Here is a 14363-nt window from a genome sequence, read left to right on the forward strand (position 1 = left end):
CCCTTTGGTTCATTTGATCTCATACGATCGCTTTATTGATTAAGAATTGATTACTAGTGAGAAAAAAAATCGCTGTGTTAGTTTGTAGCGTTCAATCAGTAAATGTATGCTTAGAGGGATAATATGCTTTATTCATAGAGTAGAGTGCAGATGCCTGCTTCCATCGCCCTATGAAGCCTGATGAGTGTCATTATATGAGGATCAGCCTCTCCCGGATCTGAGGAGAGTACACGGATATGAAAAGCCTACTGACTGGAGGCGAAAACACCTCTGAAGCCTCCCGGTGACGTCAGAGAATCAGCTGCTGCCTGTCATGTGACGAGCCCAACCCCGCCCCTCCAGTTTTGACAGCGTTCTTCTCCCGTATGAGCGCGGTGAGTGTGTGGCCGCCTCTGTCCGCTTGTATCCTGTGAGGGGGGAGAGAGAGGTTCAGTCACCTGGAGCGAAGAGGCACAAAGTGGCCGTAAAGTACGATGCTGTGCTCCGGGCTGCTCTTGTAAAGCTCCACACGTGTGACCCAAACGGCCTCACCAGTCACCACTTATGTCCCGCAAAGCCAGCGACAATGTGGAGTACACCCTACGGAGCCTGAGCAACCTGATGGGGGAGAAGAAGAGGAGGAAGCCGCCTCAGCCTCAGCAGCCGGAGGAGGGAGCCGGGGAGAGGAGCCTCATAGCCGCCGACTCGTGCAGCAGCATTAACAGTCAGGGCAGGGGGGGCTCCTCCTCAATGACTGGGGGAGACCTGGAGCGGGCGGCCCGCCGGCAGTTCCAGCAGGATGTCACCCCGACTTTTGTATACGTGGTGTCGGTGTTCTCCGCCCTGGGGGGCTTCCTGTTCGGCTATGACACTGGGGTGGTGTCGGGGGCCATGCTGCTGCTGAAGAAGGACATGAACCTGTCGGCTCTGTGGCAGGAGCTGCTGGTGTCCAGCACGGTGGGGGCGGCGGCCGTGTCGGCTCTGGCAGGCGGGGTGCTGAATGGAATTGTGGGGCGCAGACCGTGCATCCTCCTGGCCAGCCTGATGTTCATGGCGGGAGCCGCTATACTGGCCGCTGCGCGGGACAAGGAGACCCTGCTAGGGGGCCGGGTGGTGGTGGGACTCGGCATCGGTAAGTGCCCATCCTCTACACACAGCTGGAGGACCATCACTCCACTCACATCAGCTTCACATTCTAGAAGACACTCCCGATCAGCAAGTACCATTCACCTCCAGTCTGATCCTAAGGGGTGTGCTGATTGCCACTTTATACAAGCTGCTAGCAGGCTTCAGTACTACTTAATGCTTGTTGGAAGCCTGCTAGCAGCTTGCTTAAAGTGATTCTAACAGTGGCGGGCAGTGCCAAACTTCTTTTGGGGGGGGGGGGGAGCATACAAAACCCCAAACCTGCAAAGACTTGTGCTGGGAGTGGGGGGACTTCAGCATGGGGGCAGATTTGTACTGGAAAGTGGGGGAATTTATGCTTGGGTGGGGGGGTATGCATGCAGATTAATGCTCATACACCTTGGGGGGTGGGGACACAGTTTGGCATATTCGCCCTGGGCTCGAGATGACCTTTGTCCCACTGCTGGGAGGGGGTTTAACATCTAGGGCGATTAAATGTGTTCCTAGCCAGTATTTTTGTGTGCCATGAGGTGCTTTTACTAAGTCAAGCAATTGATTTTATTCCCTGCTTTGCAGAAAAGAAAATCCATTACTTCCCCACTGGTAGGACAGGGCTTTGTCCTGTGTAAATGATCAGCAGGTGATGGCGGGCATCCATTGGCCATCTTCCTAATCACAGCACAGCTGGGTTTCCAGTGGTACGTGTACCTAGTACGTGATCTGGTGCAGGAGTCCCCTTGCCTCTGTAATTGTATATTATGTGGTCGGCAAGCGGTTAAAGCAGAGTTCCTCCCAAAAGTGGAACTTCCGCTCGTTGTACTTCCACCCCGGTACCACATTTGGCACCTTTCGTGGTGGATGGGGGCGGGATACCTTCTTTCACAGGTATCCTGTTGCCACTTCTGGAAGCCTCAGCAGCGGGTATTGATGTCACCGCCCGGGCTCCCTCCTCCTTCCCTGGCCGCCGGGCCAGTAGGAGAGAGGAGTGGAGCCTTGTGCATGCGCAGTAGGGTTCCCGGCATGAACCTATAAGGCTTCATTGCCGGGTTCCCTTACTCGCAATGGAGGTGGCATGCACCCAACTAGCCAATGGAAACATCAGCTGTGGTGCTGACATCACTGGACTCCAGGACAGGTAAGTGTCCGATTATTAAGTCAGCAGCTGCAGTATGTGCAGCTGCTGGCTTGAAATTTTCGCAGCGGTGGGCAGACCTCCTCTTTAAGTGTTTTTTTTTTTTTTTTTTTTTAAAAGGTCTGTTTTAAAAAACACAAAAGTATCATACGTTTGTGCTCTGTGTAATGGTTTTGCACAGAGCAGCCTCAATCCTCTACTACTTGGGTCCCCCCACTAGCTCTCCTGACTACTCCTGCTTAACCAGTGCCCCAGTAGCAAGCCGCATGCTATGGGGGCACTGGTGCATGATCGCTTCTGAGCCCCGATCTAGGCATCCATAAGACACAGAGCTGCGACTCAGCCCTGCCCTCTGCTCCTTTTTTTTTATTTGGCTCACTGGCTGTGAGAGCCAATAGCTCTAGCTGCTGTGTGAGTAGAGAGAGACCCAGGACAGCTGAGGTTCCCTTGCGCATCGCTGGTTCGAGAAGGGACTCTGGTATTATTAGGGGGGCTGTGGGGGGGGGGGGGGGCAATTTCCAGCTTTTGTGCACATCACTGGCTTGAGATTGGCTCAGGTATGTATTTAAGGGGGATGCTGTGCAGGCAGGTTTTTTACTGTAAGAGCCTTTTCACACTGGAAACGCCTATAGCGGAGCGTTAAAATAGCGGTAAAACAGCACGATTTTACCGCGTTTTTACATCTTATTCATTTCAATGGAGAGGGGCGTTTTTGGAGCGTTTTATGAGCGTTTTTAATAGCGCTATTTTTACTGCAAAAACGCACCAGTGTGAAAGGGCTCTAACTGCATAGAGCAGTGTTTCTCAACTCCAGTCAAGGCGCCCCAACAGGTTTTCAGGCTTTCCGTTATTTTGCACAGGTGATTTGATCAGTTTCACTGCCTTAGGCCCCTTTCAGACGTCCGCTACGCCTGTCCATTATTACAAGTCCTTTAACGGACTTGTAATACATCCCTATGGGATCGCGTCCGTTAGCGGATGGAGCATCCGCTAGCGTCCGCGTCAGTCGGGATCCGGTTTTCGGACGGAAGAAAACCCTATTTTTCTTCCGTCCGGCGGAACGGAACTGATGCAGACGGACAGACAGTCCGTCTGCATCCGGTTCCCCATAGGGCAGAGCGCAGCTGAGACAGGGCGGTCCCTGCACTGTGTGCGGGGACCGCCCTATCCACTGACAGCTCAGCGGGGATCCCCGCTGAGCCGACGGAGACACACGGAGTGGACCCAGAAATGGTCCGCTCCGTGTGAAAGAGCCCTTAGTAATTACCACAGCTGTTTCATTTGAGGGAAATCCTGAAAACATGACCTGTTAGAGTGCCTTGAGGACTGGAGTTGAGAAACACTGGCATTGAGTGCAGTAAGGTAAAAAAAGTCTGCTTTTACGATCACTTTAAGAGCCCTTTCACACTGGTGCGTTTTTGCAGCTTTTTTGCGGTAAAAATAGCGCTATTAAAACGCTCAAAACGCTCCCCATGGAAAAATCGCGGTAAAATAGCAGTGTTTTACCGCTATTTTTAACACTCCGCTATAGGCGTTTCCAGTGTGAAAGGGCTCTTACTCTGTCAACATTGACTGTTTTTAACCCTTAGTAGTAAATCGGTTTGAAAGTGCATCCTATCTGGGTGGTTTTCTTTGAATATTAAAATAGAATTCAATAGCTTTTTCTGGTTTGTTGTGCTCAGATACAGTGAAGTTCTGCTTTAAAGGGGAACAAAGTCTCCATACTCGCCTATCCCGATGGTCTGGCACTGGCATCTTCTCAGTGCTGGTTTTCAGGTCTCTTCATTGGCTGGCAGAGTGGGTTATGTCACTCTTGCGCATGTGCAGGAGGCTTTTATCCTGGCACCCAGAGACCAGTCTGGCATTGTAAGCTGAGCTGCACATGCTCAGTTTACAGTGCCTGAGGAGATGACAGGCAGGTAGGGGGTTTTGTTGTACAAGACACAGTGCATGTCTCTTTAACTGCTTGCTGACCGACGCACGCACTTTTACGTCGACAGAATGGCACGGCTGGGCAAACGGGTATATATACGCCCCCTTTAATTTGCCGGCCTTGTGGTGATGCCCTCCGTGACCCGCGGACTCTATGTCCGCCGGTGTCCCGCGATCGGGTCACAGAGCTGCAGAACGGCGAGAGGCAAGTGTAAACAAGCCTCTCCCCATTCTGCCTAGTGACACTGTCACTGATCGTCTGTTCCCTGTCATCTGGATCAGTGACGCGTCACGGCAAGCCATGCCCCTTAACAGTTAGAATCACTCCCTAGGTCACACTTGACCCCTTCAGCGCCCCTACAGGTTAACCCCTTAACTGTCCGTGTCATTTTTACAGTAATCTGTGCATTCTTATAGCACTGATCGCTGTAAAAATGACAGTGGTCCCAAAATGGTGTCAAACGTGTCCAATGTGTCCGTCATAAAGTTGCAGTACCGATAAAAATTGCTGATCGCAGTCATTACTAGTGACTTTTTTTTTTTATAAAAATGCCCTAAAACTATCCCCTATTTTGTAGACGCTATAACTTTTGCGCAAACCAATCAATTATTGCCAACTTATTGCGTTTTTTTTTTTACTAAAAATATGTAGAAGAATATGTATCGGCCTAAACTGAGAAAAATAGTTTTTTTTTTTTAGTTTTTTTTGGGGGGATATTTATTATAGCAAAAAGTTAAAAATATTGAATTTTTTTTTCAAAATTGTCTGGGGCTTCACAAGATTTTCACAGTAACAGGATAAAAACAGGTTACAAAGAGCATAGTACATACAATCAAACATTATATATTAATTGAATACTCCAACATTTAATAGTTAATCAACCGGTAAGTAGTGTCTATCAAGGTTACAATACAGAACTAACAAAATGAGTGAGTGCCATCCTAATAAGGGGACAACCTTTATCCAAATGAGGGTCATTAGGAATACGTCAGAGTCCATTACGAAGTAAGCCGCTATGTCTTTAGGGCCATCTGGAGTTGTGTGAAGTATTGGGATGTGTAGGGGGATGAGAGGATGAATCTATACAGGTCTTCTCCATCCCGTTCATTCCAAAGGGGATCAAACTGTGAGCGGGAGGGAACCTTTAGTAGTTCTTCATATTTATCAGGCAGGTGAGGTTCATCAACATCTAATTATGTATGTGTATATATATATATATATATATATATATATATATATATATATATATATATCTCTCTCAGTTCCACTTTAAAGTGACAATCGGCACTCCCATTAGGATCTGTCATCATTTACAAACTGGACTTAAATGATACTTTAAAAGCTTCAACAAAGCTTGCTGTTCACCCTGCTCTTATACAAGATGAGGCCCATGTGAAAAAAGCCACATGGTCCTCTAGAGTGGTATTCAACCCAAAAGCACCTTTAATATGTTTCAGCTTACCAATTATTTGATGTGATGGTTCCCATTAGATCTTTTTCAGTCTTTTTTTTTTTTTTTCCAACCTGGTGATCCTGCTGTTTTTTCAAAAGAACAAGCTCTCTTCTGGATTTATCGCTATACAGGGATGGGACAAACCATTTCCCACAAGCAGTTGTTTTTATAATGATCAGCTGTTATTTGTCAAACTTTCATACCAAAAGGAACAAAACTGTTGCTCTAACTTTGGCTTAAATTTATTAGTGTATTTAAAGTGGTTCTAAATGCAAAAAAAATATTACTCTAATGCATTCTCTGCATAAGTGGTTCTAAAGCTAAAATGTTTTACCTTTTTTAATGCATTCACCCCATTAAGGTAAAAACATGATTTACAGCTTTGCTACCCAGACTCCTCCCTAAACACCTAAGTCCTCCATCAAGCGAGCACTGTGCATGTCTGTGTGGTCTCTCCCCTCGCCCACTTCTCACAGGGACTAAAGCAGCAGGAGCCATTGGCCATTAATTAAATGCTGTGAGGAGAGAGCAGGGGGTGGGGCTGAGACATGCTGCGTGTGTCAATGGATGCGCACGACCTGGCTCAGGATTGAGCCTGCACGTGTGCCCTTGCTTACTATTGGGCCACATGGAGAAGAGGACGAGCCAACATGGGGGACAGTTATCAAGCCGATTAGGAACACAAGTTGCAAATCGGCAAAATCTGTGAAAGCTTTACAGACCTGTGTCTGTTTTTTCTGTGCAGTCAAGTGTGACAGCTAGCAAAGTTCCAAGACAGATTTCCTCTCTAAATAGATGCATAATTAAAGTGGAATTCCGGGCATACCCTAACGAGCCTTAAAAACGGTCCCTTCCCCCTAACTAGCCTGTGTAAGAAAGATGTGTATTATTGCCTATTTTCATCCCACTTCGGTACGATCATATAATCCCTCTCCATTGTGTCTACCAGTGCTGCTGCAGGGGAGAGGAGGGAGCATCAACAAGGCATGGGCCATTGAAGCCTAGAGGTGGCATTGTGCTTCTAGGCGTTACTACCTGCTGTTGAGCGCACACTCTTCCCTCCTCTTCAGCTGGTGCTGGCTCACATGGAAATTACATGACCAGAGCGGTCTGAAAATTGGTTAAGGATACAAATTTCTTGCATAGGTTAGGCGGAATAGGTGTTAGGAGGAGGAGGGGACAGTTTTAGGATTAGTTAGGTTTTGGACAAAATTCTACTTTTAACGGGTCAGGGTTACATTTCAGTCAGTTGCCAGTGTGATTGTGGAGCAGCCAAAACAAGAATTGTATATCTTGGGCTGTAACTTTCTATGAAATCTTCCTTGTGTTGATTCACACTACTCCTGCTTGGCATTGCTTTGCCTTACGACAGGATTCAGAAATGTCCTCCATAGTGGAATTGAGCACTACGACTCTCCACACTTTATTTTGCACTTAAAATGTATTTAAACTAAAAATGATTCAAAGGGTACACTTTTTTTTTTTTTTTCACTGTAATTCTATGCTGCTTGCTATGGGGGAACTATGGTAAAAATAAATAAATTAAAACAACAAAAAGGTTAACACAAACACTTTAGTAGATAATGGTTAAAAATGGTCATCTTTGTGGAGATTTTTTTTTTTTTTTTTTCTTATCCTGAATTGAAATCTCTCTAAGCTGAGGGGAACTTTCCTTCAAAACAGTTGAGGGAAACTGGTATTCCCATTGGAATATTTACCCCCACCTCCTGTTCTAGTGACAACCATAACATTTTAGATTTTAATAAGCACTGTCTGACATGGGGACAATGAATAGCAAGATAAATGTAGTGATTCCCCACATCGATGTAAACCTGATGGGGTTTTGACTTTTTTATTTTTTATTTTGTTTAGGTTGCATTCATTTTGACCTTGGGGTCTGTTGGTTTGCCACATTTCAGAGGTGGCTAAATGCCCTCCTCTGGACGCAACTGTACTATAGCTAAATACAAATTGACCAATTTGCTGCGGCCAGTATGTGTTCAGAGAGGAACAATGTCCCTAGAAGCACACTGTTTGCATCCAGGGTCAGTCGGTCTCTGTTTGCATGTAACCACTTGGATGAGTGGCGCCGGTGTCTTGTCGAGCTGGTTCCCCTATCGGATAGAGTCCGGCCTCGACTGAGCATGTGCAGTAGGAGGCCACGGAAATTTCCGAGCCTCAACAGCTGTTCGTCGGCTCTAGACGCGCTCACTCCCGATGATACAGCAAGGGGTGGAAAAAGGGCCAGAGACTAATGTGATATTGACACGCCGCTCTATACTACACGCTGCAGAAAGGGGCGGAGGCTGATGTGATATTGAGCAGTGCTTTTTTTTAAAAATATGTTTAAATGCAACCCTTGCTGTATAGAGCGGCGTGTATAAACAAAAAAGCACTGCTCAATATCCCATCTGTTCCGCCCCTTGCTGTATAGAGCGACATGAAGAATAAAGCGCCTTGTATTACTAAGCATCGGGAGCGAGCGCGTCTACAGCTGTTCAAGCTCGGGGATTTCCGTTGGCTCGGATTGCGCCTGCGCAGTCAAGGGGGAACCATATCGTTAGAACACCGGCTGTTGATTGGTACAGAATGCAAATCTGACAGTTGCGTCTGTTTGCACACACTGTGTGCATATATCATTTAGATCCGCTGTCAAGAGTCTACTGCTTCTCTCTGGCAACTGAACCTGGCTGTCAATGTGAATGTAGCCTTACAATCTACCTAAACCTGAAAAAAAAAAAGTTTAGCTTCAGATACACTTTTGTTTTTTTCGATCTCTTTTAAATGACAGCAGCACATTTAAAAAGAAGTGTGGGAATGCAAAAAAACAAACTGTACATAAATACTGCCTGCTGATCGCTCAGTTCTTAGTCATCGCTCTATGCTCCAGAAGGACTATCGGTTCATCCCCTCTAGCACTCACGAGTGTCAGGCCTGGAAGAGTTAAACCAGCATGCTGAGTCAGCTGTTGCCTATCGGGCATCTGGGTAGATCCCAACATTACTGTTGGGGTCCTTTTATAGCTTAAAGCGTATCTGGGATGTCAGCTGACACCGGGCTGTAGCAAGTAAGTGCACTTCTGTGACCCAGAAGGTAGAGCTGCACGATTCTGGCCAAAATGAGAATCGTGATTCATTTGCTTAGAATAAAGATCACGATTCTCAAAAAATGGCCCTTATGAAACTGCGCAGAAAAATAAATATATACATTTTATTTATTTTTTTCCTTGAGTTTAAACTTTTATATAGATTTTTTTTTATTTTTTTTTTAATTAACCATTTATGTAGATCTGACTGTGGGTGGTGCAGCATGGTAAGATAGGGAGGAATGAGATTACCCCCTCCTATGTCATGGGCTTTCTTTCTAGATGTCAAGCAGTAAGTAGTAATATTCCCATAATTTATGCTCACATTTGTGATGGAAATGCCTGGCATCGGATCAATGCTGGTGCGCAGTGCGCACTCACTGCAGTGTTTCCTGGCTAAGAAACATGGTACCGCCCACGCCCAGGCATCCATCCAGTGGCACATCACACTCTCTGCTGAATGACATTTACGTTCTGCGGCTTCTTCTCCGGTCCAGTCTACATCCTGGAAAAATAGAGGTAATCCAGGCTGGTGATCGCGGGGGATGAATCGATCGCGATTATAATACGATTAATCGTGCTGCTCTACCAGAAGGTCTGGTTCACTCCTATGCAGGTTGCAGTTTGTGTATTCCAGTTGCATTTTGTGTTTTTTTTCAATACATCTTTTTGATCCATTGAAGCCTATGGAAACAAAAACCTGAGAAAAGTCCCTGGCCCTTACCATAAAATAGAGATGTGACAATGACCCATAGGAAACCATGCTTAATGGACTGTAGTGCGTTTCTGTAAAACTAAAAACGCACAAAAAAATGCATAGGTGTGAACCAGGCTGAAGAGAAGGCCAAAAACAGCTTTGTCTATACTTTTATTAACTATGCAACAAAATAAAGTTCACTGTATGGTATTTCAAAAAACAAAGTGAGTACACACCTCACATTTTTTTTTTGTACATATTTTATTATATCTTATGTGGCAACACTGACGAAATGATACCTTGCTACAATGTAAATTAGTGAGTGTACAGCTTATATAACAGTGTAAATTTGCTGTCCCCTGAAAATAACTCAACACACAGCCATTAATGTCTAAATCACTGGCAACAAAAGTGAGTACACCCCTAAGTCCAAATTTGGGCCCAATTAGACATTTTCCCTCCATGGCGTCATGTAATTCGTTAGTGTTACAAGGTCTCGGTGTGAATGCGGAGCAGCTGCGATAAATTTGGTTTTATCGCTCACACTGGTCACTGGAAGTTCAACATGGCACCTCATGGCAAAGAACTCTGAAGATCTGAAAAAAATTATTGTTGCTCTACATAAACATGGCCTAGGCCAGTGATGGTGAACCTTGGCACCCCAGATGTTTTGGAACTACGTTTGCCATGATGCTCATCTCCACTACAGAGTACATGAGCATCATGGGAAATGTAGTTTTAAAAAAACTGGGGTGCCAAGGTTTGCCATCACTGGCATAGGCTATAAGAAGAATGCCAAGATCCTGACACTGGGCTGCAGCACGGTTGCCAAGACCATACAGCGGTTTAACAAAATGTGTTCCACTCAGAATAGGCCTCACCATGGTCAACCAAAGAAGTTGAGTGCACGTGCTCGGCATATCCAGAGATTGTCTTTGGGAAATGGACGTATAAGTGCTGCCAGCATTGCTGCAGGGGTTGAAGGGGTGGGGGGTCAGCCTGTCAGTGCTCAGACCATACGCCGCACACTGCATCACATTGGTCTGCATGGCTGTCGTCCCAGAAGGAAGGCTCTTCTAAAGATTATGCACAAGAAAACCCACAAACAGTTTGCTGAAGACAAGCAGACTAAGGACATGGATTACTGAACCATGTCCTGTGGTCTGATGAGACCAAGATAAAAAACATTTTTTAACAGAATGATATTTATTGAAGTACAAAAACCGCAGGCTACATGTGGAACATCAGCATAGGTCATACAAAGCAAATATCTTTACAACATCCCTAGACATAGGTATAAAAGCCCTTGAGACATGTTCATATTCGACATAGTTATAACAATCTGTAAATTGAACATTAAGCAGTGCAGTGTAGTACCCTTAGGGCTGGCATGGGGAAGGCAAAAAAAGGGGAAGTAGCTATCCCTTGTCAGGGCAGGGAGAGGGGGGGTACAATTCCCTGGGGGGGAGGGAAGAAAGAAAGAGGGAGAGGCCATATGTCATTTTTGTACAGTGGCAAAGTGTCATTTATGATAGTTTTCCAGGTGGGAACCTCGGGTGGGGTTAGGTTTTTTCAAACTAGGCAGTATTGTTTTTCGCGCATAGTATACCGCATAAAATATGAACATTTTCTTGTGTGTCCCTGGTGGGTAAATTATCTGTTATGCCTAACGGGAAGGTAAGGGGGACTCCGCTGATCCAATGTATAGCGGCAACCGCCGCCTGCCGAAAGACCTGAATGGCTGGGCATGTCCAAACCATATGTATAAAATTACCCACTTCCCTCCTACACCTCGGGAACACGGCATCAGCTGTGGGGTATATGACTGAAAGCCTCTGAGGCGTCTAATATGCCCCATGTATGAATTTTAATTGGATAAATCTGTCCTTGGCGGATATCATGAGAGGAATGTATTGTTGAAGGGCTTCAGTTCAGTCTTCGTCAGGGTCGGTATGTCACGTCGCCAGGCCCTACTCACCCCTCCATCCCCTGGACACGTGAGCCGGAAATATATGGAGGGGAGTGAGGAGTCTCTACTGAATGGGGTTCAAGGATGACAGGGTCAGAAAACTGTGCTCTAACAGAATCCTGAAGCTGTAGATACCTGAAGTTCATCCGGGGGGGAGTGAGAATCGAGTTTTCAGCTCAGCAAAAGAGAGAAGATGGTTGTTGGGCATAATGTCACACAGCGTCCTGACCCCTAGATTGAGTCCATAACTGTGGGTCTGGGACAGTCTGCAGATGATGTGAAAATGGGTTACCCCACAGTGGAGTATAGGGTGAAGACTCCCCAGGTCCCATCATGGTCATGGAAGCCTTTTTCCACTCTGTAGCCATGGTCTGCATGGGGGCCGGATCTGTACCCTCTATATACTAAGTTGCTGAGCTCTGAGTACGACCCCAGTATAGTGGCTTCTAGCTGGGTTAGATTGGTCTTATGTTGCCAACCACCTCACCGACACCAGGACAGCTGCCCAGTAATATTTCCTAAAGTTCGGCATCGCCAGCCCACCCCCCCCGACAGGGAGTTGCAGTGTGGTTCTAGCCACTCTGGGTACAGAGCCCCTCCATACAAAAGAGCTGAAGGCCTGATGCAATTTGTTGAAGAAAAAATTTGGGATACAAATCGGAGTGTGTCTAAACACAAATAAGAATTTCGGTAGGAAATACATTTGAACTAGGTTGACTCTGCACACAGGTGTAAGCTGCACATTTTTAAGAAACATTTTTTTGGCTCGGATGGTGTCAAGTGTGTGTGTGGCGGCAACCAGGTGAGGAAGGAGTAAAAAGACAAGCGTGTCTTTCCTACAGTCAAGCATGGTGGTGGGAGTGTCATGCTCTGGGGCTGCATGGAGTGCTGCCGGCCCTGGGGGGGCTACAGTTCATTGAGGTAACCATGAATGCCAACATGTAATGTGATAGACATACTGGGCCGCAGGGCAGTATTCCGACATATTGCCCCCAAACACACCTCCAAGATGACCACTGCCTTGCTAAAGAATCTGGGGGTAGAGGTGATTGACTGGCCAAGCATGTCTCCAGACCTAAACCCTATTGAGTATCTGTGTGGCATCCTCAAATGGAAGGTGGAGTAGCGCAAAGTCTCTAACATCCACCAGCTCTGTGATGTCAGTTGGAGGAGTGGAAGAGGACTCCAGTGGCAACCTGTGAAGCTCTGGTGAACTCCATGCCCAAGAGGGTTAAGGCAGTGCTGGAAAATAATGGTGGCCACACAAAATATTGACACTTTATGGGCCCAATTTGGACATTTTCACTTACGGGGGTACTCACTTTTGTTGCCAGCGGTTTAGACATTAATGGCTGTGTGAGTTATTTTGAGGGACTGCAAACTTAGTTATAGAAGCTCTATACTAACTACTTTATATTGTAGCAAAGTGTAATTTCTTCAGTGTAAAAGATAAAATATTTACAAAAATAGGAGGGATGCGCTCACTTTTTTGAGATACTGTGTGTGTATATGTATGCACAAATTGATACTCAGCCCATCACATGGTTGCAACGCAATGCATTTAGGCATCTAGACATGGTGAAGATGACTTGCTGACGTTCGAACAGAGCATTAGAATGGGGAAGAAAGGAGATTTAAGTGATTTTTGAATGCGACATAGTTGATGAAGCCAGATGGGCTGGTCTGAGTATTTTAAAAATGACTGATCTACTGGGATTTTCAACTTGTAACCATCTCTATGGTTTACAGCAAGTGTAGGGAACCTCAGCCCTCTAGCTGTGGTTGAACTACAAGTCCCATGAGACATTGCAAGACCCTGACGGTCACAGGCATGTCTCCTAGAGATGGAGGCATGGTGGAATTTGTAGTTTCACCACAGCTGGCGTGCCGAGGTTGCCTGGTTTGCAGAGAATGGTTTCAAAAAGGGAAAAAATTCAGTGAGCTGCAGGTGTGTGTGTGTGTGCAAAAATGCCATGTTGATGTCAGAGGAGAATGGGCAGACTAGTTTGAGATGATGGCAAGGCTACAGTAACTCAAATAACCACTCACTACAACCAAGGTATGCAGAATACCATCTCTGAATGCACAACACATCGAACCTTGAAGCAGATGGGCTGCAGCAGAAGACCACACCGGGTGCCACTCCTGTCAGCCAAGAACAGGAAACTAAGACTACATTGCACAGAAGCTCACCAAAAGTGGACACTAGAAGATTAGAAAAACGTTGCCTGGTCTGATTCTCGATTTCAGCTGCGACATTCAGATGGGAGGGTCAGAATTTGGTGTAAACAACATAAAAGCATGGATCCATCCTGCCTTGCATCACTGGTTTAGGCTGGCTGGTGGCATACTTTGAGCCCCTTTGAGTACCAATTGACCATCGTTTAATTCCTGAGTATTGTTACTGACCATGTCCATCCCTTTGACTACAGTGTACCCATCTTCTGATGGCTACTTCCAGAAGGATAATGCACCGTGTCACAGAGCTCAAATCATCTCATACTGGTTTCTTGAACATGACAATGAGTTCATTGTACTCCAATGGTCTCCAGTCACCAGATCTCAATCCAATAGAGCACCTTTTAGGATATGGTGGAATGGGAGATGTGCATCATGGATGTGCAGCCAACAAATCTTCAGCAACTGTGTGATGCTGTCATGTCAATATAGACCAAAATCTCTGAGGAATGTTTCCAACGCCTTGGTAAATTTATGCCACAAAGAAAAAAGACAGTTCTCAAAGCAAAAGAGGGTCCAACTGGTACTGGCAAGGTAATAAAGTGGACGATGTAGGTCCTTGTGCAAGTGCTTCCTGTTAAATGGCACAACACTCTGTACCTGTATTCCATTTGCTTTCCAGCATTGCTCTTTGCGCTTTCACTAGAGACTGTAGGCTCCTGCAAATGCACAAAGCACCGCAATGGATTACATGCGTGTAGACAAAGAGGCTGCATGGAACTGCAGGAGATCGGTAACACTAATGCCGTTTT

The 14363-nt window shown here is 46.0% G+C and overlaps 1 protein-coding gene across 1 annotated transcript in view; it reads left to right on the forward strand.

Moving 5' to 3' along the window:
* The first annotated feature begins 251 nt into the window (after window positions 1-251).
* SLC2A13 (solute carrier family 2 member 13) overlaps window positions 252-14363 on the forward strand; it is a 253233-nt gene continuing 239121 nt past the window's right edge. The window contains 1 exon segment of the mRNA XM_040343614.1: window positions 252-1115. Coding sequence (XP_040199548.1) covers window positions 544-1115 — 572 coding nt within the window. The 5' untranslated portion in view covers window positions 252-543.

Source organism: Rana temporaria, chromosome 3 (genome assembly GCF_905171775.1).
Source record: "Rana temporaria chromosome 3, aRanTem1.1, whole genome shotgun sequence".
In the NCBI taxonomy this organism is placed as follows: Eukaryota; Metazoa; Chordata; class Amphibia; order Anura; family Ranidae; genus Rana; species Rana temporaria.